Consider the following 25,620-nt stretch of genomic DNA (forward strand, 5'->3'; position numbering starts at 1 on the left):
AATGAGCTTGAATTCTTAGCACCTATGTAAATAGTCAATCATAGCTATACATGTGTCTACAACCACAACTTTGGGGGAGTGGAGACAGTTAACAATAAGCCAGAGAGCAATAAAAGGCATCAAGTCTTTCTGCTCTGGCCTCCATGCATATGCACAAGGGTACAGATGTTTACCATACTCATGTACTTGAATACACATGAATAAAAAAAGAAGTGGTGTACACCTGTAAGGCCAACTTTTGGAAAGTGGTGAAGGCAGGAGGATTGTGAATTCAAGATCAAGGTCAGCTAAAGCTATATGAGAGCCTATCTACAAATAAACAACCTTTTGAAGTGTTCCTAGTAACATCATGCAAATAGCCCAAGAAGGAAGCAATACAAATTTTATCAGTTAATGAAATAATAAATAAATTTTGGCTTATCTATGCAACAGGATATTAGTTGGCCCAAAAAGAAAGTATTGATCCATGGTATTACTCTGATAAAACTTGAAAATATTATGTGAAAAAATAAACAAAAACAATTATTTATATTGCATGACTATATTTGAGATGTCTGCCACTGAACTGTATACATTAAATAGATGACTTATATAAGGTGAATTATATCTCAGTAAAGCTGGTTACAAAGAAAAGGAAGAGGCTAGAAAGATGGCTCAGTGGTTAAGAGCACTGTTACATAGACTAGAGTTGCTAGCACTCACATCCAGTGGCTCATAACAACCTTTCACTCCATCTCCATAGGCTCCTGGCCTTCTTGGGTCCCTACACACACACACACACACACACACACACACACACACACACACACACACACACACACACAAGAACAGCTGGACCTGCTGACAAGCACCTGGAATTCCAGAAGATGGGAAGGTAAAGCTGGAGGATCATTGGAAGTCTAAGGCCAGCCTGAGCTACAAGTGTGAGGTACTGTCTCAAAGAAACGTGGAAAAAACAGCCAGCTATGGTTGTGCAAGCCCATAATAATCCAGTATTGGGAGAGTGAGGCACAAAGGTGGTCAGTTCGAGGCCACACTGTACTAAAGGGAAAAATAAATGAAAGAAAGAAAAAGAGGAAAAAAGAGAATTAGAATCCCAGATTCAGGATCAGAGTGGCTTGTTGAGGAAGGAACTAGGTGAAAATGGCAATACTCCAAGCTTTGTGCTGGATATTATTTTTACATTATTAGTCCTCCAGTTTATGGACCATTGGGGAAAGAGTTAGGGCGCAATCTTTGCTAGTGTGTTTTGATAGACCGGCCCAAGCAAAATCTTGCAACCGCAGCAGGTGGCCCAGGGCTCCCAGAGGAGAAGCTGGCTCGCGCTCCAGGCCCAAGGGGGTGTGGCGCGGCCGCGCGCGGATTCCAGGGTTGCTGGAGGCTGCAAGCGAGGAACTGGGGGTGTGTAGAGAGGCGCGCGCCCAGGACTCAGCCATTGAGCGGAGGGGGACATTTCTCAGGAAGGGATCCCCAGCGGCCCATGGGCGGCTCGCGCTGTGAACTAGAGTCCTGGGCCCTAGGGACCAATGGCCTCACTCCCACTCGCTCTGCCTCTCAGGGCCTCGGCCCTCACTCCCTGGGTGTCCCCTCCCGGTGCGATGGTACGGTCCAGGTTTAAAAGGCCCAAGCGGCCTCGGGCCAGCCCAGTGTGTGGGCGACGGCGGTTGCAGTTTTGCAGCGAGCTGGGCAAGGCTGCGTGGCCAAGCAAGTGGGGTCGCTGTAGGGCACGGAGGCACATCCACGTGGCCAGGGGTGGCCACCCCGAATCAGCCGCGTTGGAGGGACAGGTAGGTGGCCGCCATCCTTAAAAATTGTGTGCCCGTGTAGTCTGATGGGTGTCTGGGATTCAGACAGCCTGGGGGCCCAGATGGTTTCAGGGGTCAGGCCTTGTCCCTCCCTGCCCTTCGAGGCTCACCAGACACTATATGCCCTGATCAGGAAGAGACAGCTAACTATTGTAGCCCCATTGCCTGATACTACCCTTTTGTACAGGAGCAGCAGCATCAGTGAACATTACTGTAGCCTCTGCATCGACTAAGGTCTCCACAGGTCTGCCCAGGGGTGCCCCCGATGGGGGTAGGGCAAGCTGGATTGGTAGCACAGTGAGGAGCATTGTGGGAGAGCGGACTGTGGACCCAAATATTTGTGTGGAGCTTTCCTTATCATCGTGCTCTTTGCTGGCAGGGCTGTAGCATAGGTACTGGGATGCGTCTGTGATGCCTGAGGTTGCCACTTAAAGGTGGGGGCAGGGGTGGGGTCTTGGGCTGCAAATCACGACTTTCCAGGTCTCCTTCCCAATCTGTCCCTGGCTGGTTTCTAAAATTGGCTTTCTGCAGACTGTGGAAGAGGTGAGAGTAGGATGCAGCCGCTTTTCTCTTTTTCCTTTCATTCTTCTGGCTGTTGGGTGAGGGGTCCAGGATGCAGACCTGACAAAAGAACCCCAGAGAGCTGATCAATCTGAGTTGGAAACTTGGCAGTTTCAAGCTGGAATTGCTACCTATTCCAGCAAATGCTGGTTTTCTTTTTTCTTTTCTATGCCTCCTTGATTTGATCCCCCCCATGCTGAGTCCCTCCTGTGTCCCTTGGGAAATGGGCAGTGAGAGGGTAGCACTGAGCTCTGTTCCATTGACTGCAGAGACTGCTCTGCTGTCTTTGCAGCCAGGGGCTGGCAGGGTGTGGCCTGGGGGTGAAGTGTCAGCACTGTCCCTATCTATATGGGCTGTGTTCATATTCCTAAGGCTTCAACTGTGTTTGGGGATACTGCTTCCTACGTATAAGACTTCTGGGACTCTCAAAAGTGGATTAGATCCCTCTGCCCCTACCCCTCTCTGACTAACCTCTGGATCTTCAGGGAGAGCCACACAGACCTAGCAGAGCATCTGTCTGCTTGTATCTGAGCAAAGCTTGACTTATGTCTGTCTCGGTGAAAGTCTTGGCTTTGTGTTGCAGCAGAAGGGCCAGACAGCAGAGCAGACTACTGGATAGGCAGCAAAGGCCCTCAGGGGAAGAAAGCACCTGAGGCCATGAGCTGGAGAAGTGGTGGCACTGAAACCAGCCTCAGACCTTAATTCTCCAGAGCTTTGCTCTAGGACTCCTGTTGGTAGTGCCACTCACAGAGAAGCCCCCCAGCCCCCATCTTGTGATTGTTCTCTTACTGCCTTTCTCCTTCCCTACCTCAGGCAGGGGATATGTAGGGTCCTGATGATGATCTCCTGTGCCATCAACTGCTCTCAGCCTTAGGATGTAATGTTTGGGTCCCACTTCTGAGACAGCCTCCCACCCCACCTTTTCAAGCATCTGCCTCTGCTGCCCCTTTGGGTGTGGCCCAGTTGAGGCAAGGCCTCTTGGCTTCTTTCCAATACAGGCGTGGGGTATGATTGATGGCTTCCAAGCTTGCCTGTGCTTGTTACTCATTCATTTGCTGTATTAGAAGCCCCTCCCCTCTACCAGCCTCAGTCACCATCTGGGGCTCTGTCATGTTAGTTGAGTTGTCCTGCCCTTCTGTGGCATGGAGCATGACCTGCCAGGGTCCCTGGGCCAGGCAGGTCAGGGGAGGGAGAGCAACTTGGATCTGTGGCCTCTGACTCCCACTTGCTGTCTCTCCCCAGGCCTGTCCCTGATACAGCTTCCGGTCATGCCCACTGTCTGCCTTCTCCTATTGCTATTCTTTACCGTAGAAGGGTGCCTGGGTAGCAGCAGGCCCTTTCGGACCTTTATGGTGACAGATACCACACTGACTCACCTGGCTGTGCACCGAGTGACTGGGGAGGTGTTTGTAGGTGCAGTGAACCGAGTTTTCAAGCTGGCTTCTAACCTGACTGAGCTACGGGCCCATGTCACAGGGCCCATTGAGGACAATGCTCGTTGCTACCCACCTCCTAGCATGCGTGTGTGCTCCCACCGCCTGGTGCCTGTGGACAATGTGAACAAGCTACTCCTCATAGACTATGCAGCCCGTCGCCTGATAGCTTGTGGCAGCATCTGGCAGGGCATCTGCCAATTCCTGCGTCTGGATGATCTCTTCAAGTTGGGTGAGCCCCACCATCGCAAGGAGCACTACCTGTCAGGAGCCCAGGAGCCTGACTCCATGGCTGGCGTCATTGTTGAACAGGGCCAGGGCCCTAGCAAGCTGTTTGTGGGTACTGCTGTTGATGGAAAATCTGAATACTTTCCCACCTTGAGTTCCCGTAAGCTCATCGACGATGAAGACAGTGCAGATATGTTCAGTCTGGTGGGTGAGCCATGCCTATTTGTTCTGTCCTCTTTCCCCTGCTTCTTATGAGTCCAGTCCTTATTCACCACTTTCCCTCAGTCCTGGTCCTGCTTCTTGGGAAGGAAAGCTTTGGTTTGAGAGGGGAATTTGTGATCCTTCACTGTCACAGAGATGTAGACCAGCTGCTGAGGACAGGAAAATGGGCACAATTCACCTGTGGAAAGCCTCTAGAGAGGCTGAGGTCAGCTTGCACTGTGGCATGAATTCCAGTAATTGTCCAGGGACGGCATGTGGGAGATCACAGAGGAAGCCTTTGGAAGACCACATTGTTAGACAAGGGTTGGAAAATCAAGGTGGAATGGGGAGCAGGCCTTTATCTGGTACTCATACTTTGTTCTACTCCCCAGGTGTACCAGGATGAGTTTGTCTCTTCTCAGATCAAGATCCCTTCAGACACACTTTCCTTGTACCCTGCCTTTGACATCTACTACATATATGGCTTTGTCAGTGCTTCCTTTGTGTACTTCTTAACACTGCAGCTGGACACCCAGCAGACACTGCTGGATACAGCAGGCGAGAAATTCTTCACATCCAAGATCGTTCGCATGTGTTCAGGAGACTCAGAGTTCTATTCTTATGTAGAGTTTCCCATTGGCTGCTCTTGGCATGGTGTGGAGTACCGATTGGTGCAGAGTGCCCACCTGGCCAAGCCTGGCCTGCTCCTGGCCCAGGCTCTGGGTGTGCCAGCAGATGAGGATGTCCTCTTCACCATCTTCTCTCAGGGCCAGAAGAACCGAGCCAGCCCACCTCGGCAGACCATCCTTTGCCTCTTCACCCTCAGCAACATCAATGCCCACATCCGGCACCGGATCCAATCATGCTACCGTGGGGAGGGCACACTGGCCCTGCCATGGCTGCTGAATAAAGAGCTGCCATGTATCAACACCGTGAGCCCTTTGCTTGCCCTGCTTGCCCTGTACTAGGCATGAGAGCTCAGTGCCTTTCTGCCCCCTTCTGGGTGACTGTCCAGTCCCACGCTTGGCATGGTCCTGAGAGTGGCACCTTTGTTCTGACACCTGCTTTACCTTTCTTGAGAGCCCCATTGTCTTCTTATGTCTTAGCCAGTGTCCTGTTTGTATATTGCCACCTTCATTTTCCTGACACTATATTAATTCCCAGCTTGCTCCTTGCTCTATTCCCAGGCTTCTCCTCACTTTCCCTGGTTTCTATCCCTAGTCCCATTTTCCCATGGGGTCCTAGGGCAAACTGTCAGGCATGTTTGGAGGGCAGTGACTTCCAACTTCTGCTCCTTTATAGAATATGAGATCTAATAGCATCTGTCTATCTTGAGCTCTCACTCACCCTTCCTGTGTTACCAGCCCATGCAGATCAATGGAAACTTCTGTGGGTTAGTGCTGAATCAACCATTGGGTGGCCTACACGTGATTGAAGGGCTACCTCTGCTGGCCGACAGCACCGATGGCATGGCCAGTGTAGCTGCCTATACCTACCACCAGCACTCTGTGGTTTTCATTGGTACACGCAGTGGTAATCTGAAAAAGGTTGGTCCTAGAACCCTTATGGGATTGGGAATGTTTTTTACACTATGGGAAGAAGGGCACATGACCCTGGATAACCCTGAACAGGTTATGGTGACTTCCCAGGTTAGGCCCCAAGAGTTGACTCCTGCTCTTTGGGTGGTTCCACTGCCACCTACCTTCACCAGCATTTTTTTAGCTGAACCCACGGTAGACTTTGTCTTAGCCTAAGGCTGTGGCTCTTGGAGCTATAGGCCTTCAAACTGAGTGCAGGCTCAAGGAGGTCCTGCCTGACTTAAACTCAGCTGTAGTCTTGAAAGTCCTTGGCTGAAGAGGATCCTCTAGGTGCAGGGAGCTATAGTAGCATGAAACTGACCTGTAATTTCTCTGTCCTGGTCTTGTGGCTCAGGTACGGGTTGATGGCTCCCAGGATGCCCAGCTGTATGAGACAGTCCCTGTGGTGGAGGGCAGCCCCATACTCCGAGACCTGCTTTTCAGCCCTGACCACCAGCACATCTACCTCCTGAGTGAGAAGCAGGTGGGCCCGTGGTGGGTGGTGGTGGATGGTGGGGCATGGGTGGGCTGTGTGCTGATGTGGCTGTCCCCAGGTGAGCCAACTCCCGGTGGAGACCTGTGAGCAGTATCTGAGCTGCGCTGCATGCCTGGGCTCAGGGGACCCACACTGTGGTTGGTGTGTGCTACAGCACAGGTGAGGGCAGTGGGTGAGGAACATGGGGCAGCAATGGGCTCCCTGGGGCCATTATTTTGGGAGACAGAAGGATTTAGGAGGGTCTTGCCAGTTGGACAGGAGTCAGCCACACTTGGTATATCTTCCTTCACCCATCTGCCCAGTTTCCCCCAGCCTTGGGCTTTGAGCCTTGAGCCTTCCCCTCCCTCCCTTCTCCACTTTCTCCAGCTAATGAGTGGAACTTCCACCCTGAGTGACGTCCCTTGGATCTCAGGGGATGAGGCCAAGGCACACTGTTGCCTGGCAGTATGAGCTGGGTATGCTGTCCTCTGCCCTCCTCAGCCTCTTACTGCAACCCCATCTGTGCCCTCCTGGGATAGTGCACAGACTGCTCTGGCCTGACCCTATTTCAGGTGCTGCCGTGAAGGGGCCTGTCCAGGTGCCTCTGCCCCACATGGCTTTGCAGAGGAGCTGAACAAATGTGTACAGGTGCGAGTCCGGCCCAATAATATATCGGTGACATCCCCTGAGGTGGAGGTAAGTGACATGGAGGGTACTTGGGCCCATGTATGCCTCATTAGGGAGGGCTTCACCCTGCTCTGAGTCCTCTGCCTCCCGCAGCTGACCGTAGCCATACGCAACGTGCCAGACCTCAGTGTGGGTGTAAGCTGTTCATTTGAGGAGGTGACTAAAAGTGAGGCTGTTTTGCTGCCCTCTGGAGAGCTGCGTTGCCCTTCCCCCTCCCTTCAGGAGCTCCAGACACTAACCAGAGGGCATGGTCAGTGGACTAGGGCTATTTGGGGTGTTGTGGGGTAGGGCAGGATCCCAGAGTAGTTGATGATGACCATGTGGCTTGCTGCAGGGGCCACTCGTACTGTGCGGCTGCAGCTGCTCTCTATGGAGACTGGTGTGAGGTTTGCTGGGGTTGACTTTGTCTTCTACAACTGCAGTGCCCTCCAGTCGTGAGTACCTGCTCCAGAATTTGTCCCTAGATATGGGGATAGATAGGTGCTTTGGGATATATAAAACTTGAAGTGTGGCTGTCTCTAGGGCTTCGGGAGTAAGCTGTGTGTCTTCCTGCTCTGTCCCTGCTTCTGTCCAATCCTGATGTGTACTGTGTGACTTATGGGTTCTGCCTGGCCTCTTCATTTGTTCCTTAGTGCATTTTGTGGGAGGGTGATAACAGGGTGGTGTGACCTTCTCTGTTATTTTCTGAAGCCACTTCCCTCTCCAGGTGCATGTCCTGTGTTGGCAGCCCTTACCCCTGCCACTGGTGTAAGTACCGTCATGTGTGTACCAGCCACCCACACGAGTGCTCCTTCCAGGAGGGCAGGGTCCACAGCCCTGAGGTGAGGTGGTGCAGTGCACTACAAAAGGCTGGGGCTCCTTGGGGGCTGGCCTCTCACTTTTTTGTTTGGTCTCCTATTTCCTTGGGCCTGGAGAAAGGTAGGTAGCTCAACATGCCTCTGACAGTTGTTCTCCTCTCAGGGTTGCCCTGAGATCCTGCCTCGAGGAGACCTCTTGATTCCTGTGGGTGTCATGCAGCCTCTAACCCTGCGGGCTAAGAACCTGCCACAGCCTCAGTCAGGCCAGAAGAATTATGAATGTGTGGTCCGTGTACAGGGGCGGCAGCATCGGGTACCTGCAGTGCGTTTTAACAGCAGCAGTGTGCAGTGCCAGAATGCCTCGGTGAGGTCCTGGGTGGGCCAGCCAGGGATAGTTGGTTTTTTTGTTGGTTTGTTTTTTGTTTTTAGTCAGTGCCCAACTTAGTGATCTGGAAACCTCTGGTTGGCCCTGATAGGCCCTACTTAGTCTTTTTGTTTGTTTGTTTGTTGTTTTGAGACAGGGTTTCTCTGTATTGTTTTTGGAGGCTGTCCTGGAACTCTCTCTGTAGACCAGGCTGGCCTTGAACTCACAGAGATCCGACTGCCTCTGCCTCCCGAGTGCTGGGATTAAAGGCGTGCATCACCAACGCCCGGCCCTACTTAGTCTTTTTACCAGAGGATTTTGCTCATCTTATTTGTGCTCATGTGGTTCCATTTTTCTTAGTATTTCTATGAAGGTGATGAGTTTGGTGACACCGAACTGGACTTCTCTGTGGTCTGGGATGGAGATTTCCCCATTGATAAGCCTCCCAGCTTCCGAGGTGAGGGATGATATGGATCCAAGGAGCATGCTCCTGGGGCAGGGTTGACACTTGCTGGGGCAAGTCTGGAGGCCCTAGAGCCCCCTGCTTCTCTGCCACTGCCTGCTCCATCAGTAGTCCCCTGTGCCTGCAGCCCTTCTTTACAAGTGCTGGGCTCAGCGGCCTAGCTGTGGCCTCTGCCTCAAGGCTGATCCCCGATTCAACTGTGGCTGGTGCATCTCGGAGCACAGGTGCCAGCTGCGGGCTCACTGTCCAGCTCCCAAGAACAACTGGATGCACCCAAGCCAGAAGGGTGCCCGATGCAGTCATCCCCGAATCACCCAGGTTAGCTTCACCTACTAGTCCTACCTTGCCTTCTGGAAATGTGTGAGTCTGGCCTGATCTTCTTCCCTCTTATCCTGCTCCACAGATCCACCCACTCATGGGACCCAAGGAGGGTGGCACCTGGGTCACCATTGTGGGTGAGAACCTGGGCCTCACTTCCCGTGAGGTTGGCCTTCGAGTAGCTGGTGTACGTTGTAACTCCATCCCCACTGAATATGTCAGTTCTGAAAGGTGAGTGTGGCCATGTGAGCATACACTGTCCTTGTGTACCACAGCTGGTCCTAACCTTCTGTGACTCCTAGGATCGTATGTGAGATGGAGGAATCGCTGGTCCCCAGCCCATCCCCTGGGCCTGCTGAGCTCTGTGTAGGTGACTGTTCAGCTGACTTCCGCACACAGTCCCAGCAGCTCTACAGCTTTGTGGTATGTGTCCTACCAGTCCTTTCCCCTTCCCAAGCCTTCTCCTTCCCCTAACTGGGGGAATATGGAGTAGCCCTTGGATGGGGCTGGCTACTCCCTCCTCTCAAGAGCTGCTTCTTCCCCAGACACCAACATTTGACCGTGTGAGTCCTACTCGGGGCCCAGCTTCTGGGGGCACCCGGCTTACCATCTCTGGAACTTCTCTGGATGCTGGCAGCAGGGTCACAGTGATTGTAAGAGATGGCGAGTGCCAGTTTGTGAGGTGGGCCTGAGCGTAAGCACTCTGGAGTCGAGCATTATGTGGAGGGCTATGGGGACAGGGCAGCTGAAGGTACCAGGCTATCTGCTTCAACCTTACTGCTTACTTATGTAGGAGAGATGCCAAGGCAATCGTGTGTATCTCACCTGTCTCCACCCTGGGCCCCAGTCAGGCCCCTATCACCCTTGCCATTGACCATGCCAACATCTCCAGCCCTGGAGTCATCTATACCTACACCCAGGATCCCACTGTCACACACCTTGAGCCCACCTGGAGCATCATCAAGTGAGACCCTGAGGAGAATGGGGTTGAGTACTGAGTTGGGGTACTGAGTGACTCTCTTGGGGCCTTAAATGTTACTGGGGTCTTGGGCCATCAAATCCTTCCTGAACCTGCATCAGTAGGGGCCACAGTAGTCATACCCTTATAGAGCCTGGTACTTATTAAATGATACAAAGTTAGAGGGTCTGAGCTCTCAGAAAAACCTTGATAACTTCAGGGCAGGGTGGAGGAAGGAACCTGAGACTTTTACCCATCTCTGCAGTGGAAGTACTGCCATCACTGTGAGTGGAACCCATCTGCTGACGGTGCAGGAACCCCGTGTACGGGCCAAGTACCGTGGTATTGAGACCACTAATGTGAGTAGCAGCTTCCCACCCCTCTCCTACAGTTGCTACTTACTCAAGGCTTCATGCACTGAGGTGATTGCTGTTATCTCCACAGACATGCCAGGTGATCAATGACACCGCAATGCTATGTAAGGCCCCTGGCATCTTCCTTGGACGTCCTCAGCCTCGGGCCCAAGGCGAACACCCTGATGAGTTTGGCTTCTTGCTGGATGATGTGCAGACAGCCCGCTCCCTCAACCGCTCTTCTTTCACCTACTATCCCGATCCCAGCTTTGAACCACTTGGACCATCTGGCGTACTAGATGTCAAACCTGGCTCACACGTTGTGTTGAAGGTGCAGGGGATAGAGGTAAGGGGGAAAAAGGGGAGGAGCAGAGAACTGGAAAGCTTGACTGTGTCTGTGTGGATTTTCCACTGCTAGGGCAAGAACCTGATCCCTGCTGCAGCTGGTAGCTCCCGCCTCAACTATACAGTGCTAATTGGAGGGCAGCCATGTGCACTAACTGTCTCAGATACTCAACTTCTATGTGATTCTCCTAGCCAGACAGGCCGGCAGTCTGTCATGGTACGTATAGGTTTGGGAAGCCACCAGGACAGCCTTGGGTGTGCATGTGAGTTGGTTCACCTTGAGCCTGCCCTTACAGGTGCTGGTGGGTGGCCTGGAGTTCTGGTTGGGTACCCTGCACATCACTGCTGATCGGGCACTGACCTTACCGGCTATGGTGGGGCTGGCAGCAGGGGGTGGACTCTTGCTACTGGCCATCACTGCTGTGCTGGTCGCCTACAAGCGAAAAACTCAAGATGCAGACCGAACACTCAAGCGGCTCCAGCTCCAGATGGACAACTTGGAGTCTCGTGTGGCCTTGGAGTGCAAAGAAGGTGCCTAAAGCCAGCAATGTACCACAGTATGTGAGAGCTGTGGAACTTCCCTGACTCTTGCTCAACTTATTCTACCCTACTTTCTCCCAGCTTTTGCTGAGCTGCAGACAGATATCAATGAACTGACAAACCACATGGATGGTGTCCAGATCCCCTTCTTGGACTATCGGACCTATGCTGTGCGCGTGCTTTTCCCTGGCATTGAGGCCCACCCAGTGCTCAAGGAACTGGATGTGAGCCCCCCCCCCACTGCAGCCAGTCCATGTTCTATTTCCCCCAGAGCTACCACTACCTACTTTCTAAGACTCTCTGGTCCCCACAGACTCCCCCCAACGTGGAGAAGGCCCTGCGCCTATTTGGGCAGCTGCTGCACAGCCGTGCCTTCCTGCTTACCTTCATCCACACTTTGGAGGCCCAGAGCAGCTTTTCCATGCGTGACCGTGGCACTGTAGCATCACTCACCATGGTGGCCCTGCAGAGCCGGCTTGACTATGCCACCGGACTGCTCAAGCAACTGCTGGCCGACCTCATAGAGAAAAACCTTGAGAGCAAGAACCACCCAAAGCTGCTATTGCGCAGGTATGTAACTGTCTTATCTGGCCTCTTCCCCCAGCCCACTTCTTCAATTCCTATTTCCAGCCCTCCATCTGTTCAATCCCCACCCTTGCCTGGCTAGGGCCTTAGGACCTATCTCTTGCCACAGGACAGAGTCAGTGGCTGAGAAGATGCTCACCAACTGGTTCACATTCCTGCTGCATAAGTTCCTGAAGGTGTGCTCGGGGGACTCGGCAACAGGGGAGGAATGTTCAGGGGTGGGTTCAGTTAATTGATAAGCCAGACAGGCAGCCAGCTATGCCCTTAACCCTGGGTGTAGGAATGTGCTGGTGAGCCACTTTTCCTGCTATACTGCGCCATCAAGCAACAGATGGAGAAAGGTCCCATTGATGCCATAACAGGAGAGGCCCGGTACTCCTTAAGTGAGGACAAGCTCATCCGGCAGCAGATCGACTATAAGACCCTGGTGAGCATGGGGCCATGTGAGCAGAAGCTGGGGTGAATGAGTCTTGATCAGGATTGATGCTGGGGTTCCTTCACTTTAGACTCTTCATTGTGTGTGTCCGGAGAGCGAGGGCAGTATTCAGGTCCCTGTGAAGGTTCTCAACTGTGACAGCATCACGCAAGCCAAAGACAAGCTGTTGGATACTGTGTACAAGGGTATCCCATACTCTCAGCGCCCTAAAGCTGAGGACATGGACTTGGGTAAGGCCTCTTCCTTTCCTCCCAACCCCCAACCTTCCAGTCTGTATCTCTCACACTCTATCTGAGCTCTGTTCCTTAAGAGAAGTGGGTCTAAGGTCTTGTGGAGTAAATGTCCCTAAGAACTACTATAACCTGCAGAATGGCGCCAGGGCCGCATGGCCCGCATCATCCTTCAAGATGAGGATGTCACTACAAAGATAGAGTGTGACTGGAAGAGAGTCAACTCACTGGCCCACTACCAGGTGAGGAACTGGGAGCCTATTCATCCCCAGGTCCTCCTAGGAGCAGTGGCCAGGTCTGCTCCCAGGCCTTATCCCTATACTCATGAGTCCTCCTCATGGGGCCAAGGTTGCCACTATACATATGTTCATTGAAGACTCTAGATGAGTGGTGCCCCCTTGGCTTCCTGTACTGTCTCTTCTTTGTCTTTGGACCTCTAGGTGACAGATGGTTCCTTAGTAGCACTGGTGCCCAAACAAGTGTCTGCTTATAACATGGCCAACTCTTTTACCTTCACCCGTTCACTCAGTCGCTACGGTAGGTATCCTCATCATGGTGGCCTCTGTTGGCCCTGTGCCCTTTAATTAAGGTTATATAAGCCATCTTAGGAAGCCCCAAGTAGCTGTCTTGATCCAGCTGGAAAGACCTTCATTATTTTGGGCCCCTGGGTGGTTTCCAGTTCTGTTGCACCTAGTAGGGAGGGGTGGCAAGAATAGATGGGTTTCACAAAGGTTCCTGGGCTCTTGGAGGAGAATGGAGCAAGAGGGTGGGTAATGGCCAGGGCCTGTAGGGGCCTAAGGGTCACATCTGTCCTCTGCCCTAGAGAGCTTGCTCCGTGCTGCCAGCAGCCCCGATAGCCTCCGTTCCCGAGCACCTATGCTCACACCTGACCAGGAGGCGGGCACCAAGCTGTGGCATCTGGTGAAGAACCACGACCATGCTGATCACCGAGAGGGAGACCGTGGCAGCAAGATGGTCTCAGAAATATATCTGACAAGGCTGCTGGCCACCAAGGTGTGGGCCTGCCCCAGGCTCCCTTGGTATTTCCATAGACACCTTCTAGCCCAATCTTAGCCATGAGATGAGCTGGTCTTACCAAGCAGAGGCCACTTTCTCAGAGCCCTTGCACTAGGACCTCTAGGCCTGAAGTCAAGAGCAGGTCCATTTTAGGAATGCTGGCCTTCAGGAGAGTTCTTTACTGAACTTTTCTGCCCTGTCTGTCAGATTTGGTGAACTTTCTGACACAGTTGCCTTACTGTCACTTGTAGGGCACGTTGCAGAAGTTTGTGGATGACCTGTTTGAAACTGTGTTCAGTACTGCCCACCGGGGCTCAGCTTTACCCTTGGCTATCAAATACATGTTTGACTTCCTGGATGAACAGGCTGACCAGCGCCAGATCAGTGACCCTGATGTGCGCCATACCTGGAAAAGCAACTGGTATTTATGGGTTCCTGGCTGCTGCTGGCCCTTTTGAGAATGGGTGGGAGGAGGAGGCTAGAGACGTAGCCAAACTCTAAGGCTTGGTTGACTGGCAGCTGAAAAGCCTTTCAGGCAGGAGAGATGTGACAGTGACGTGGCCTGGAACTGAATATAATTATATAGAAGGTGGGTACTGCTGGGTTGTGCATATGGGAAGTGCTAATCTAGCACTGGGCTTGGCCATTTTCCTCCAGGGCCCTGCACAGGGTAGAGATATTGATGGCTTGGCACAGGTAGAGAGAGTGGAAACTTCAGGGGTGGAGGTTGAGGACAGAAACCCATCTGTTCTTATTTCTCATTGCCTGAGTTCAGCAGAACGTTAAATAAAAAACTATTTACCCTAAATGTTACCTCAGGAGGAGACATGATCTGGCTAGACAGGAACAAGTTGTGAAGGAAGGCAATGGGGGAAAGGGGACCCATAGGGCCACCGGAGAGTCTCAAATGTATATCTCTCTGTACAGCTTACCTCTGCGTTTCTGGGTGAATGTGATCAAGAACCCGCAGTTTGTGTTTGACATCCACAAGAATAGCATCACAGATGCCTGTTTGTCGGTGGTGGCCCAGACCTTCATGGACTCCTGTTCTACATCAGAGCACCGTCTGGGCAAGGACTCCCCTTCCAACAAGCTGCTCTATGCCAAGGATATCCCTAATTACAAGAGTTGGGTGGAGAGGTGGGCCCTGTGAGACTGCTGTGTGTGCATGGTGGCAGGCTGGAACTGCCTGCCTAAACAGTCTGTCTAAGGCTGGCCAAACACTGATGACATGAGTTTTGACTTTTCTGATATGTGCAGGATTGACTCACCCAGGGTCTCTACAGGTACTATCGAGATATCTCAAAGATGGCATCAATCAGTGACCAGGACATGGACGCCTACCTAGTGGAACAGTCCCGCCTCCATGCCAATGACTTCAATGTCTTAAGTGCACTCAGCGAGCTCTACTTCTATGTCACCAAGTACCGTCAGGAGGTATGTTGATGCACCTTACAGATCCCCCAGTTACATAGTTCTCATGATGCAATTAGGGGCAAAGGCATGGAGGTTAATGGATTGAGGAATGCCTCAAGTATCTGAACAAGATGGGACACAGAATCCATCTTGTATCTTGTCTACATTCCATCCCTTGCCTAGGGCCAGCACGGGCAATTATTTCCCTAGATGCTGGAATTTAAGGAATACAGGAGAGAAATCACTAGGTGGAGTGTAGAGTTCCCACTGGATATAAGTTATAAGGCTGGAAAATCAGAAGGGGTGGGCCAAGGGGCATGGGGTCGGTGTTGTAATTTTTTAAAAAATGACATACGAGAGAAAGATGCCATGGGACAGAGCTTGGGTGGAGGGTTTTTTATTGGGGGAAAGTGGAAGGGAAAGGGGGGGAGAGGAGCGGCAGAAGAGAAGAGAAAGGCAGAGAGAGAGTGGAGACAGAGAAGGAGAGAGGGAGGAGACACAGAGCAGAACAGAAAGAGAGAGAGAGAGAGAGAGAGAGAGAGAGAGAGAGAGAGAGAGAGAGAGAGAGAGAGAGAAGGATGGGAGGTGGGAGGGGTCCTTTTAAAAGGGAACTACTGAATAGGCACAGGTAGTGCTCTTAGTGGCTTGCAGCTGAGGGCGTATGCTATCAGAACCCCAAGGACAGGCTAGTACAGATGCCTAAATGCCAGCAGTGGGACCAGAGGTAGCTGCATTTAGCTATTACCAGGGCCTGTAGATTTTGTGGTTGGAGATGCCAGCAGACAGAGGAACACATAAGGCTATGGAGGCCTGGATTTATGTTCTTCTGAGTACTGGATGTTGATCACAAGCTGGAATCAAGGATGACTGTGGGATTTTTTAGCCTAAGCAGCTGTCAGGATGAAGGTCACTGCTATAAACACAATAATACTATAAACCACAGGAAAGACTGTAGATGGAACAGCCTTGTGGCCCAGAGAACAAAAACCAAGAATCTTCAGAACCACTCAAGTCATCTATAGAAAGTGCTAAAGCCCTGAGGGAACATAGAACATCTTGGGATTTGTAGCAGTGATAGTGTCAAAGTTGATTGCATTAGACCTGAAAGGTTGAGTCCAATTACCATTCTCCTGCTAACTAGACTTAAAATTACAAGTATGCAAGGTATAAAAGTATAGATTCAGGGGAAGTCTTTGGAAATCATAGATGGAACTTAAAGCCCTGAGCCCTGGGGAAAATGGCTCAGTTGATTACCTGCTATGAAAGCATCAGGACCAGAGTTTGCATTCTAAGAACCCATGTAAAAATATTGGATGTGGTGGCATGTTTCTATAATTCTAGCACTGGAGATGGTAGATCCCCACAGCTCCTTGATCAGCCATTCTAGCCAATCAGTGAGTTCTATGTTCAGTGAGAGACCCTATTTCAAAAAATAAGGTGGATGGGCTGGAGAGATGGCTCAGCAGTTAAGGGCACTTTCTGTTCTTCCAGAGGATCCAAGTTTGATTTCCAGCATCCACATGGCAACTCACAGCCCTTTAACTCCAGTTCCAGGGAATCTGGTCTCTCTTCCTCTGACTTCTGTGAGCACCAGGCACACATGTGATATACATACATACATGCAAGGAAAAAAACTCATACACATTTTTAAAAGGCAGAGAATGATAGAAAAAGATACCAGGTATTGACTTCTGGATTCCATACACATGCATGTGTACCCACATGCACATGTGTACACAGACAAATGTAGATGTGCATGCATGCACAGGTACACTAAAGATTAAGCCCTGGCCAGGCATGGGTACATACTTTTAGTCCCAGGACTTAGCAGGCAGAGACAGCCAGATCACTGTGGTTCAAAACTAACCTGGTCTACAAAGTGGAGTCAGCCCTGTATCCTGAGCTAGATCTTTGCATTGATCAAGGAGGATGGAATGGCCAGATTTGCCAAGGAGATGTTGGAGTTTTGGTTAGGAGGGAATAGGAATTGATAACAGCAAGTATGGCACTCTCGAAAGAGACCACGTATGAGCCATGATAGAAGAGAAAGTTCTGTGCTTGGGGATGATATTAGGAGTCAAGGAAAAGTAGGTGGCTTGGGGACTGGAGAAATGACTCAGTGGGCCCTTCCAGAGGTTCTATGTGCACTCACATCAGGCAGCTCACAACTGCCTGTAATTCCAGCTCCAGGGGATGCAACACCCACTTCTGGAGATAAATGCACTCATGTACACACACCTTAAAATAAAGTAAATCTTTAAAAAATACAGTAGTTTGTTTTGCGGAGAGACTAGAGGTTTGGAGCTGGAGCTGGGCACAGGGACTGAAGCCTGTGGTAGGGAAGAGCCCATCTGGGAAACAAGGGCTTTGTGCAGAAGTGGGGTCCTGCCTTGGAGTCTGTTCCAATTGATTTTCATCTCCTAGATCCTTACCTCACTGGACCGAGATGCCTCTTGTCGGAAGCACAAGCTTCGACAGAAGCTGGAACAGATCATCAGCCTGGTGTCCAGCAGCAGCTGAGTGGGGAGATGGTGAGGAGGGGGCTTCTCACTTCTGAGCCATGCTCCCAGCCAGGGAGTGGCTGGCTCTAGCCTGAGTCTCCAGGGCTGAGACCCAGATCTGGTGTTGTTGGGGAGGTTACCAGGTCAAGATGCCCCCATCACACCTGGGCCCTCTTCATTAGTGCCTTTCTTTGGGTCCTGCAAGGGGAGGGGGTGACAGGACCAAGCTCCCTCACCAGCAGCAGCAATACCCCCACCTCTTGCCCTTGTGTTTCCATGTCAAGAGAGCCCTTGCCCTCTTAACTCTGTACACCCTACCCACCTATTTATTAACCTAACTCCACCTTAACTTCCATATGTAAATATACACGCCCCATGGGATGTTGCTAGCCTCACAGACCTGCCTCCTTCATTGATCTGGGCCTTGCTTCCTTTATGACATTGCCAACCTTGGTTTTGTATCTGGCATCTCACCTTTGCCATGTCAGACCCCACTTGTACTAAGAGAGCCTCAGTACCAGCAGCATTTGGTGTTGGATGATACATCTGAAGCTGCCCTCAGATTGACTAGGCCTGGCCAGTGTCTCCCTTCAGATGTTTTAGGTCTCAAACCACATTTTCATGGGGCCTGTTGTCTTTGAGACTATAACCAGGTTGTGCTTGGGCCTGATGTGGGCCTGGACTTCTGGGACATTCCTTGTGTCCCTACTGCCAAACTTCCTCAGTGTTGTAGGTACTTGCCCTGAAGCCCCTGAGCCTCAGCTGCCCCATTATGTGCCCGCCTCTAGGGGACAAGGTGGCAGTGCCTTACTGTGTTGTGTCTCCTTATGCCTCCTCTGAGGAATTTAGCCCTGTCTAATAGTCCCAGACCCCACAACACTCTTCTTTTGTTGCATGAATTTTTCTTTGTTGTAATTTTTTCCTAATTAAATGTTGGGAAATGGGGTCAGTGCATGTCTTTGTCTTTGGCGCAAGTGGGTAGACCCATTGGGCTGTGGATAAACTAGACTGTGGGGAGAAATGATAACTCTTTGTAGGATTTCTTATAATTTGAGAAAGATCATAGCCATGGTAGTCCATTAGGTAATCTTGGTGGCCCTAGCTTCAAGATTGAATAAATCTGCTTCCTTCTCCTTGCATCCACTGTCTCTACTCAGATGTGTCCATCTCTCTGCTTTTTCCCTGTCCTTTTAGCACATTATATTTTGGAGACAAAGAGATATTGTTAAAAAATAAGGGGCATGTCCCCACTGTGTTAAAAAAAATTCTTCAGTGGGGACTGGAAAGATGGATGGGTGGTTAAGAGCACTGACTGCTCTTCCACAGCATCCAGGTTCAATTCCCAGCACCTACATAGTGGCTTACAACTGTTTGTAACTCTAGTTCTAGGATATCTGATGCCCTCTTCTGGCCTCCTCATACACCAACCATGCATGCTGTATATATACAGGCAAAGCACTCATACACAAAAAATAAAATGAAACTAATTTAAAAGAAAAATTTTCAGTGGCTTCACTTGTACCCAAAATTCTGAAGATGTGGCAACTAATTGGACTATAACTGTGGTGGACCTACCTGTGTGTGAATTACCCCCATCACTTTTTAGATGATGCATATGTGGTGAAGATAATTGTACAATTTTTTAAAAGGATAACTTAGGACTGAGGAGATGGCTCAGTGGTTAAAAGCTTTGTCACACAAACTGGAGGACTGGAATTTGGGCAGTCATTAACAGCACTCAGAAAGAGAAAAGGGTATCCTGGGACAAGGTGGATAGCCATGCTAGTCATATAGACAACCTATGGATTCAACTGAAAAACCTTGCCTTATTGAATAAGGTAGAGAGTGATAGAAAAAGATTCTCAACATCAACCTCAGGCCTCCACACATATACAACAGGTGCATCCATAGACACTGGATCATGCATATACATACACATGTGAAAAATAAAACAAGGTAGCTTACTCCTAGTACTTGGGAGGTGTCATCAGGAATTCTAGGACAGCTTCCGCTACATACTAAACTCCAGGCCAGTGTGGGCCACATGAACTATCTCAAACAAGAGGAAAACGACACCTGCTTGTGGGATTCTTCTTTTGTTGTTTTTGTCTCGAAGTTAAAGAATGCATTGTTTTGCAGCTGTGACTGCCTCATAAGACCTGTAGAAGATCAAGGTAGTCAACAGTCTAGTATTGAGGGGGAGAGGTTCATGAGCTCCCACCTATAATTGGGGAACTATTAACAATGGATGGTTTCTGGGGGAGGGAAAAATCAGTTTTCTTTAAGGATATGGCCCTTTACAGGTCAACCATATCCCAGTGGATGGCCCTACACCCAGGAGTACATGGGCAGCACAAATTGGAATTGATGATTTTTGAAAAAGAGGACATGAGCCAGTTGGTGGTGACGCACACCTTTAATCCCAATACTCAGAAGGCAGAGGCAGGTAGATCTGAGTTTGAGGCCAGCCTGGTCTACAGAATGAGTTCCAGGACAGCCAGGGCTATCTTGAAAAACAAAACAAAAAAAGACACAGAATTGGGGAGGGTGTTAAGGAAGCAGTGGTAGATCTTGGAGGAGTTAAGAGACGAGTGGGGGTGAACAACTACAATACATTGTGTGATATTCTCAATTAATTTAAAATACTGTAAGTGCCTTGTTTGGGAGGCTGAAAAGATGGTTCAGTTGCTAAGGGCACATACTGCTGTTTTCCCAGAATACTAGAGTTTAGTTCCAAGCATTCCTTGGAAGAGAACTCATAGCCACCTTAAAATTGTTCTGAGCAGTGTCTGTGAGGCTGGATCATCTCAGCAAGTCACCTTGAAATTGTTTTGAGTAATTTTTAGTCCAAAGCTGATCTTTAGTTGGTATTGTCCAGCATAATGGATTTGTGATAGTCCTGGTGAAATTGTCATTGTGGGGCCCCATCCTCCTTTTGGAGACTTCAAAGGTTGCAGTTAGGCATAGTCATGGTTCACTGCAGAAAACTGATAGAGACTCAAACCTGAAATCATGTACAGGAAGCTAGAAGAAGCCTTTTTTCTAAAATTAGTTAGTACTCTAACCATTAATATCATGACACAAACTTTAAAAAACATACATACATATTAATCTAATTTTTAGGTAATATTTATTCCTCAGGTAAAGCTTTAAAGACTCAAAATAGAACCAACAGATTATGAGATTAATGGCACTACAATAGTGTTGCTGAATTTTTCTTGTACTACCAGGTCCTGCCACCCTTCTCAGCCCCAAAGAAACACATGGACACTACATTAGTTATAAAATTGTTGGCTGATGACTAGGGCTTCTTATTGGCTAGCTCTGTCTTAATTATTCACCCAGTTCTATAGATCTATGTGTTTTCACATGGTCTTTTTTTTTTCTTCTCATCTTTTTTCCTATTTTTTTTAATTAGAAACAACCTTGTTTTACATGTCAATCCCAGTTCCCTCTCCCTCCCCTTGTCCCCTGGCCCACACTAACCTCCCATCCCATCCCTCCTTCTGCTCCCCAGGGAGGGTGAGGCCTTCCATGGGGGATCTTCAAAGTCTGTCACATCATTTAGAGTAGGGCCTAGGCCCTCTCCTGTGTGTCTAGGCTGAGAGAGTATCCCTCTATGTGGAATGGGCTCCCAAAGTCCATTCGTGTACTAGGGATAAATACTGATCCAATACCAGAGGCCCCATAGATTGCTGAGGCCTCCTTACTGACACCCACCTTCAGAGGATCTGGATCAGTCCTATGCTGGTTTCCCAGCTATCAGTCTGGATTCCATGAGCTCCCCCTTGTTCAGGTCAGCTGTTCCTATGGGTTTCCCAGCCTGGTCTTGATCCCTTTGCTTAACACTGCTACCTCTCTGCAACTGGATTCCAGGAGTTCAGTGCAGTGTTTAGCTGTGGGTGTCTGCTTCTACTTCCATCAGCCACTGGATGAAGGCTCTAGGATGGCATATAAAGTAGTCATCAATCTCATTATCGGGGAAGGGCATTTAAGATAGCCTTTCCACTATTGCTTAGATTGTTAGTTGGGGTCAAACTTGTAGATCTCTGGACATTTCCCTAATGCCAGATTTCTCTTTAAACCTATAATGGCTCCCTCTAGTATGGTATCTCTTTTCTTGCTCTCCTCTATTCTTCCCCCAACTCAACCTTCCTGCTGCCTCATGTCCTCCTCTCCCCTCCTCTTCTCCCCTTCTCTTTCTGCTAGCCCCCCCTCCCCTCCCCCCATGCTCCCAATTTGCTCAGATCTTGTCTCTTTCCCCTTCTCCAGGGGGACCATGTATGTCTCTCTTAGGGTCCTCCCTGTTTACCAGACTCTCTGGCGGTGTAGATTGTAGGCTGTTAATCCTTTGCTCTATGTCTAAAATCCGTATATGAGTGAGTACATACCATGTTTTTCTTTTTGTAACTGGGTTACCTCACTCAAGATGGTTTCTTCTAGCTCCATCCATTTGCCTGTGATTTTCAATATTCCATTTTTCCCCCAATGAGTAGTCACATGGTCTTATCTTACTAGAGAAGGGTCTGGACCTGCTACTCCTTTGTGGTCTACATGGAAACTCTTTTTTGGTGGGCTCCCTCTCCCTACCTTTCCCAGAATTCTCCTCATTTCCTAGACCTACCTATCTTCCTGCATCATTGGCCAAACAGTGTTTTATTCATCAACCAATAAGAGAAACATACACAGAAGGACATCCCCATTGCAATAGTCCCCTAATTTTTGTTTTTTTTTCTGTTCCATATCAGGTGGCTCTTCTGACAGGAGAAAGAGATTTTGTATTTTATTTTAACAAGAATGCTTGGGTTTAGAGAAGGAGGGAGCCACACTTCAACTCCAAAACCAGCTTTAATTGTTAATTGGACTAGGACTACAAAAAGACCATTTTCATCATATGTCTATAGGGAAAAACAGAAACAAACATTTGGGAAGATTTATGAAATTTTATCCTGTTGGAGATGTGATATATTAATAGGCCAAATTACTCCTTTCCTTGAAACAATATTTCTGGATTATTTATTCCTTTTCTTCAGATGTCTCAGTTGTCCAGTCATCTCCAGATTCTTTAGCTGGATACCTTTAGTCTCCTGAAAAGACAAAAATAAAACCCTTCCCCAACCCTAAATCTTTGGGGAGGTTCTCCTTTGGCAAGTTATATCTGATCAAATGAAAAGCATTCATTAGTTTTATAGGATAGTTTGGATTAAACGGCCATGCTGCTTGATGAACTATCATCTCTTCTAATTAAGAGGTGTCTTGTTCAAATCGAATCTCTATTAATTTTGATGGTATCCATAGATTTTCTTCACCTGTGGAAACAAAAGCAAAACTTCTTCCCCAACGTAATGCATGTCCCGGTTTCCTTTCGTTTGTCAACACATCTTTGAATTATACTGGGTGATTTTATTCTGTAGTTCTTTCCATTAGCTAGTGTCTTTCTGCAGCTGTTGTTCCTTTTTTCATTAGCATTCAGAAAATTCAAAGTTAATAAAGCACTATGCAATCTGTTTCTCAGGGTCTTTATCATCTCTTTCTGTTAATTTAGCATATTCTTTAGAGTTGGATTTGATCTTTCTATAACTGCTTGCCCTGTAGGATTGTGTGGTATGCCTGTAATATGCTTTATACTATAATGAGCAAAAACTGTTTTTCTTAGAGATATATGCTGGAGCATTATCTTTCTTTATTTTTGTAGGTATACCCATGATGGCCATAACTTCTAGCAGTTACCAAATCAGCCTTTTCCAAACTCAAAGAAGTGTCCCAAAATTAAACACATCCATCTGGCCAGGCATTGGTGGTGCACGTCTTTAATCCCAGCACTCAGGAGGCAGAGGCAGGGGGATCTCTGTGAGTTCGAAACCAGCCTGGTCTACAAGAGCTAGTTCCAGGACAGCCTCCAAAGCCACAGTGAAACCCTGTCTGGAAAAACGAAAAACAAAACCAACAACAACAAAAATCCCATCCATCTGCCATATTCATTGCTTTGAGTACCCTTTTGGTTACTTCCTGTAGGTCATGGAGTTTGGTTGTATAAAGAACAAGTAGAACATTTCCTTATAATTTCCTTGCCTTGTTGCCAAGTGATGGAAAAGTCTTTTTTCAAACCTTTGCTATTGACATGGGGTTTTTAATGAAATTCTGAGGCCTTTAGCACATTTCCTATCAATAGCTGATCAATTTGATCATCACCTTGTACTAGAGGGCCTGACTCCCATGGGATTGGATGTCACACACACACACACACACACACACACACACACACACACACACACACACACACACACACAATAGTTAATAGAATTTTCTCTTTGCATTTTTCCAGGAGGAATTTATAATCCCCAACGAGGCAAAATTTTCTTTACTTCTTCAAACATTCTTTCTAAATTATCTACATTTGAATAAGATAGTAAAATGTCATCCATGTAATGGAATATTATAGATTGAAGAAATTACTTATGTGTTATTTCTAAAGGCTGCCGCATAAAATATTGTTACAGGGTGGGGCTATTTAACATTTCCTGTGGGAGAATCTTCCACTGATATCTCTTAGTGGACTGAGAATTATTGTAAATATGCAGTGTGAAGGCAAATTTTTCTCTGTCCTTTTCTTGTAATGGTATACTAAAGAAACAATCTTTTAAATCAATAACTATGAGAGGCCATCCTTAGGCAATAGAGAAGGTAAAGGAATTCCAGACTATAGAGAGTCTATTGGTTGTATCACCCTATTAACAGCTCTTCCAATCCCTAAAAGTTGAACATTTACCTCCTGAAGAGGCCAATTTGGATGACAAGATATTTTTGATATAATTGTTATGCCCACACTTGTGTCTAGCAGACCTTCAATGAAACACATCATTTATTCATACTTTTTTTGGTTTTTTGAGGCAGGGTTTCTCTGTGGCTTTGGAGGCTGTCCTGGAACTAGCTCTTGTAGACCAGGCTGGTCTTGAACTCACAGAGATCTGCTTGTGTCTGCCTCCCAAGTGCTGGGACTAAAGGCATGCACCACCACCACCACCCGGCTTTTAATTTTGGTCTCTGCTCATAGAAGTTTGCCAGTATACTCTGTGATTTTTTTCTTGGACTCCTTTTTTCTCTGTTCTGTAGCTTTTTCTATCATCCAGAGCGGTATGATTTCTTACAATAGGTATTAGGAGCTTTAATTGCTCTGGGAAGGAGTTTCCACAGTGACAGGAAAAGACTGAGATGAACTTGGTATATGTAACACAAGTTCTAATAGGCCTTAATAATAAAAGCCTGGAGTCAGATAAAGGGGAAAATGCTGACAGATCAGAGTGAAGGCAAGCCAAAGCCACCTTTACCTCTTAGCTTTCCAGCAGAAAAGAGACTGAGTTCCTGTTTCCTCCTGCCTATATTCCTCTCTCTGCCCAGCCATCTCACTTCCTGTCTGCCTGTATAGAGCTTTTATGGTTAGCTAGAGTCAAGCTCTACGCTTTGATCTTCAGACAAGCTTTATTTGTACAAACAAGATATCACCACATAATCTACAAATTAACCACTAGGCTGAGTATAGCCAAGTTTCAGGATATATGTTTTATGGGGAGTTGATGTCAACTCACAAATGCCAGTTGTCAGGCACTTTTCCTCGATAGGTGGAGAAGCTATAAAATCTAAGCTCTGTTTCTGGGTTATTTGTTACATAAACGAAGTTTTTTGGGGGGAGAATATCAGCAGTGCTAAGGATTTTGGAAACCTATCTGTCGGAGTAGAGACTCATTTTCAGTAGTGCAATTCACTAGGTTATATCAACAACTTTCAAAGAAATCTTACTGATAGCTCATAAACTAACCAAAATAACTATTTTTCAAACTTTTTTGTTTTTCAAGACAGGGTTACTTTCTGTAGCTCTGGTTGTCCTGGAATTTTCTCTGTAGACCAGGCTGGCCTAGAACTCAGAGATCTGCCTGCCTCCCGAATGCTGGCATTAAAGGTGTGTGCCACCACCACTGAGGTAAATGAAATGATTTTTTTTTGGTTTTTACGAGACAGGGTTTCTCTGTATTGCTTTGGAGGCTGTCAGTCCAGCCCGGCCTCAAACTCACAGAGATCCGCCTGCCTCTGCCTCCCGAGTGCTGGGAATAAAGGTGTGCACCACCCAGCGAATGAATAGATTTTTAAGTGTTCAATGATTATATTAAATTGCATCACATATGTGCCTAGTCTACAATGCTTAAAAATTGGTTTTTTATGCATAAGCCAAGGTTGATTGTGAATGCCTAAGATCCCAGTACTGTGGAGGTAGAGACAAATAAGCATCTGGGAAGTTTGAGGCCAACCTAAACTATGAGACCCTGTCTCAAAAA

General features: G+C 48.4%; 1 protein-coding gene across 2 annotated transcripts; it reads left to right on the plus strand.

The window, feature by feature from the left end:
• The first annotated feature begins 1,629 nt into the window (after positions 1 to 1,629).
• Plxna3 (plexin A3) lies at positions 1,630 to 18,429 on the plus strand. Of its 2 annotated transcripts, XM_005086905.4 has the most exons (33): positions 1,638 to 1,787; positions 3,609 to 4,231; positions 4,621 to 5,160; positions 5,593 to 5,775; positions 6,161 to 6,289; positions 6,360 to 6,460; positions 6,853 to 6,976; positions 7,061 to 7,217; positions 7,302 to 7,401; positions 7,674 to 7,788; positions 7,928 to 8,128; positions 8,489 to 8,585; positions 8,719 to 8,909; positions 8,995 to 9,140; positions 9,212 to 9,332; positions 9,455 to 9,591; positions 9,703 to 9,873; positions 10,133 to 10,226; positions 10,312 to 10,551; positions 10,639 to 10,782; positions 10,862 to 11,096; positions 11,187 to 11,329; positions 11,419 to 11,675; positions 11,800 to 11,866; positions 11,971 to 12,117; positions 12,197 to 12,356; positions 12,495 to 12,598; positions 12,797 to 12,893; positions 13,180 to 13,370; positions 13,625 to 13,794; positions 14,301 to 14,513; positions 14,660 to 14,810; positions 17,214 to 18,429. In XM_005086905.4, exons 2-33 carry the CDS (start codon positions 3,635 to 3,637, stop codon positions 17,307 to 17,309), a joined length of 5,619 nt encoding a protein of 1,872 aa, XP_005086962.1. In that variant the 5' UTR covers positions 1,638 to 1,787; positions 3,609 to 3,634; the 3' UTR covers positions 17,310 to 18,429. The 2 variants fall into 2 exon arrangements, with proteins under 2 accessions (XP_012981328.1, XP_005086962.1); XM_013125874.3 differs by lacking the exons at positions 13,625 to 13,794; positions 14,301 to 14,513; positions 14,660 to 14,810; positions 17,214 to 18,429 and having other exon boundaries at positions 1,630 to 1,787; positions 13,182 to 13,354.
• Positions 18,430 to 25,620: the final 7,191 nt, after the last annotated feature.

Source organism: Mesocricetus auratus, unplaced genomic scaffold, assembly GCF_017639785.1.
Source record: "Mesocricetus auratus isolate SY011 unplaced genomic scaffold, BCM_Maur_2.0 Super-Scaffold_100003, whole genome shotgun sequence".
Classification (NCBI taxonomy): Eukaryota; Metazoa; Chordata; class Mammalia; order Rodentia; family Cricetidae; genus Mesocricetus; species Mesocricetus auratus.

Bases quoted from the DNA above. Each gene is read 5' to 3' on its own strand.
- Plxna3 (XM_005086905.4), top strand. From the start codon at position 3,635: ATGCCCACTGTCTGCCTTCTCCTATTGCTATTCTTTACCGTAGAAGGG. The intron at 9,333-9,454 runs GTATGTGTCCTA...CTTCTTCCCCAG, and splicing joins AGCAGCTCTACAGCTTTGTG to ACACCAACATTTGACCGTGT. The intron at 11,330-11,418 runs GTGAGCCCCCCC...TGGTCCCCACAG, and splicing joins CAGTGCTCAAGGAACTGGAT to ACTCCCCCCAACGTGGAGAA.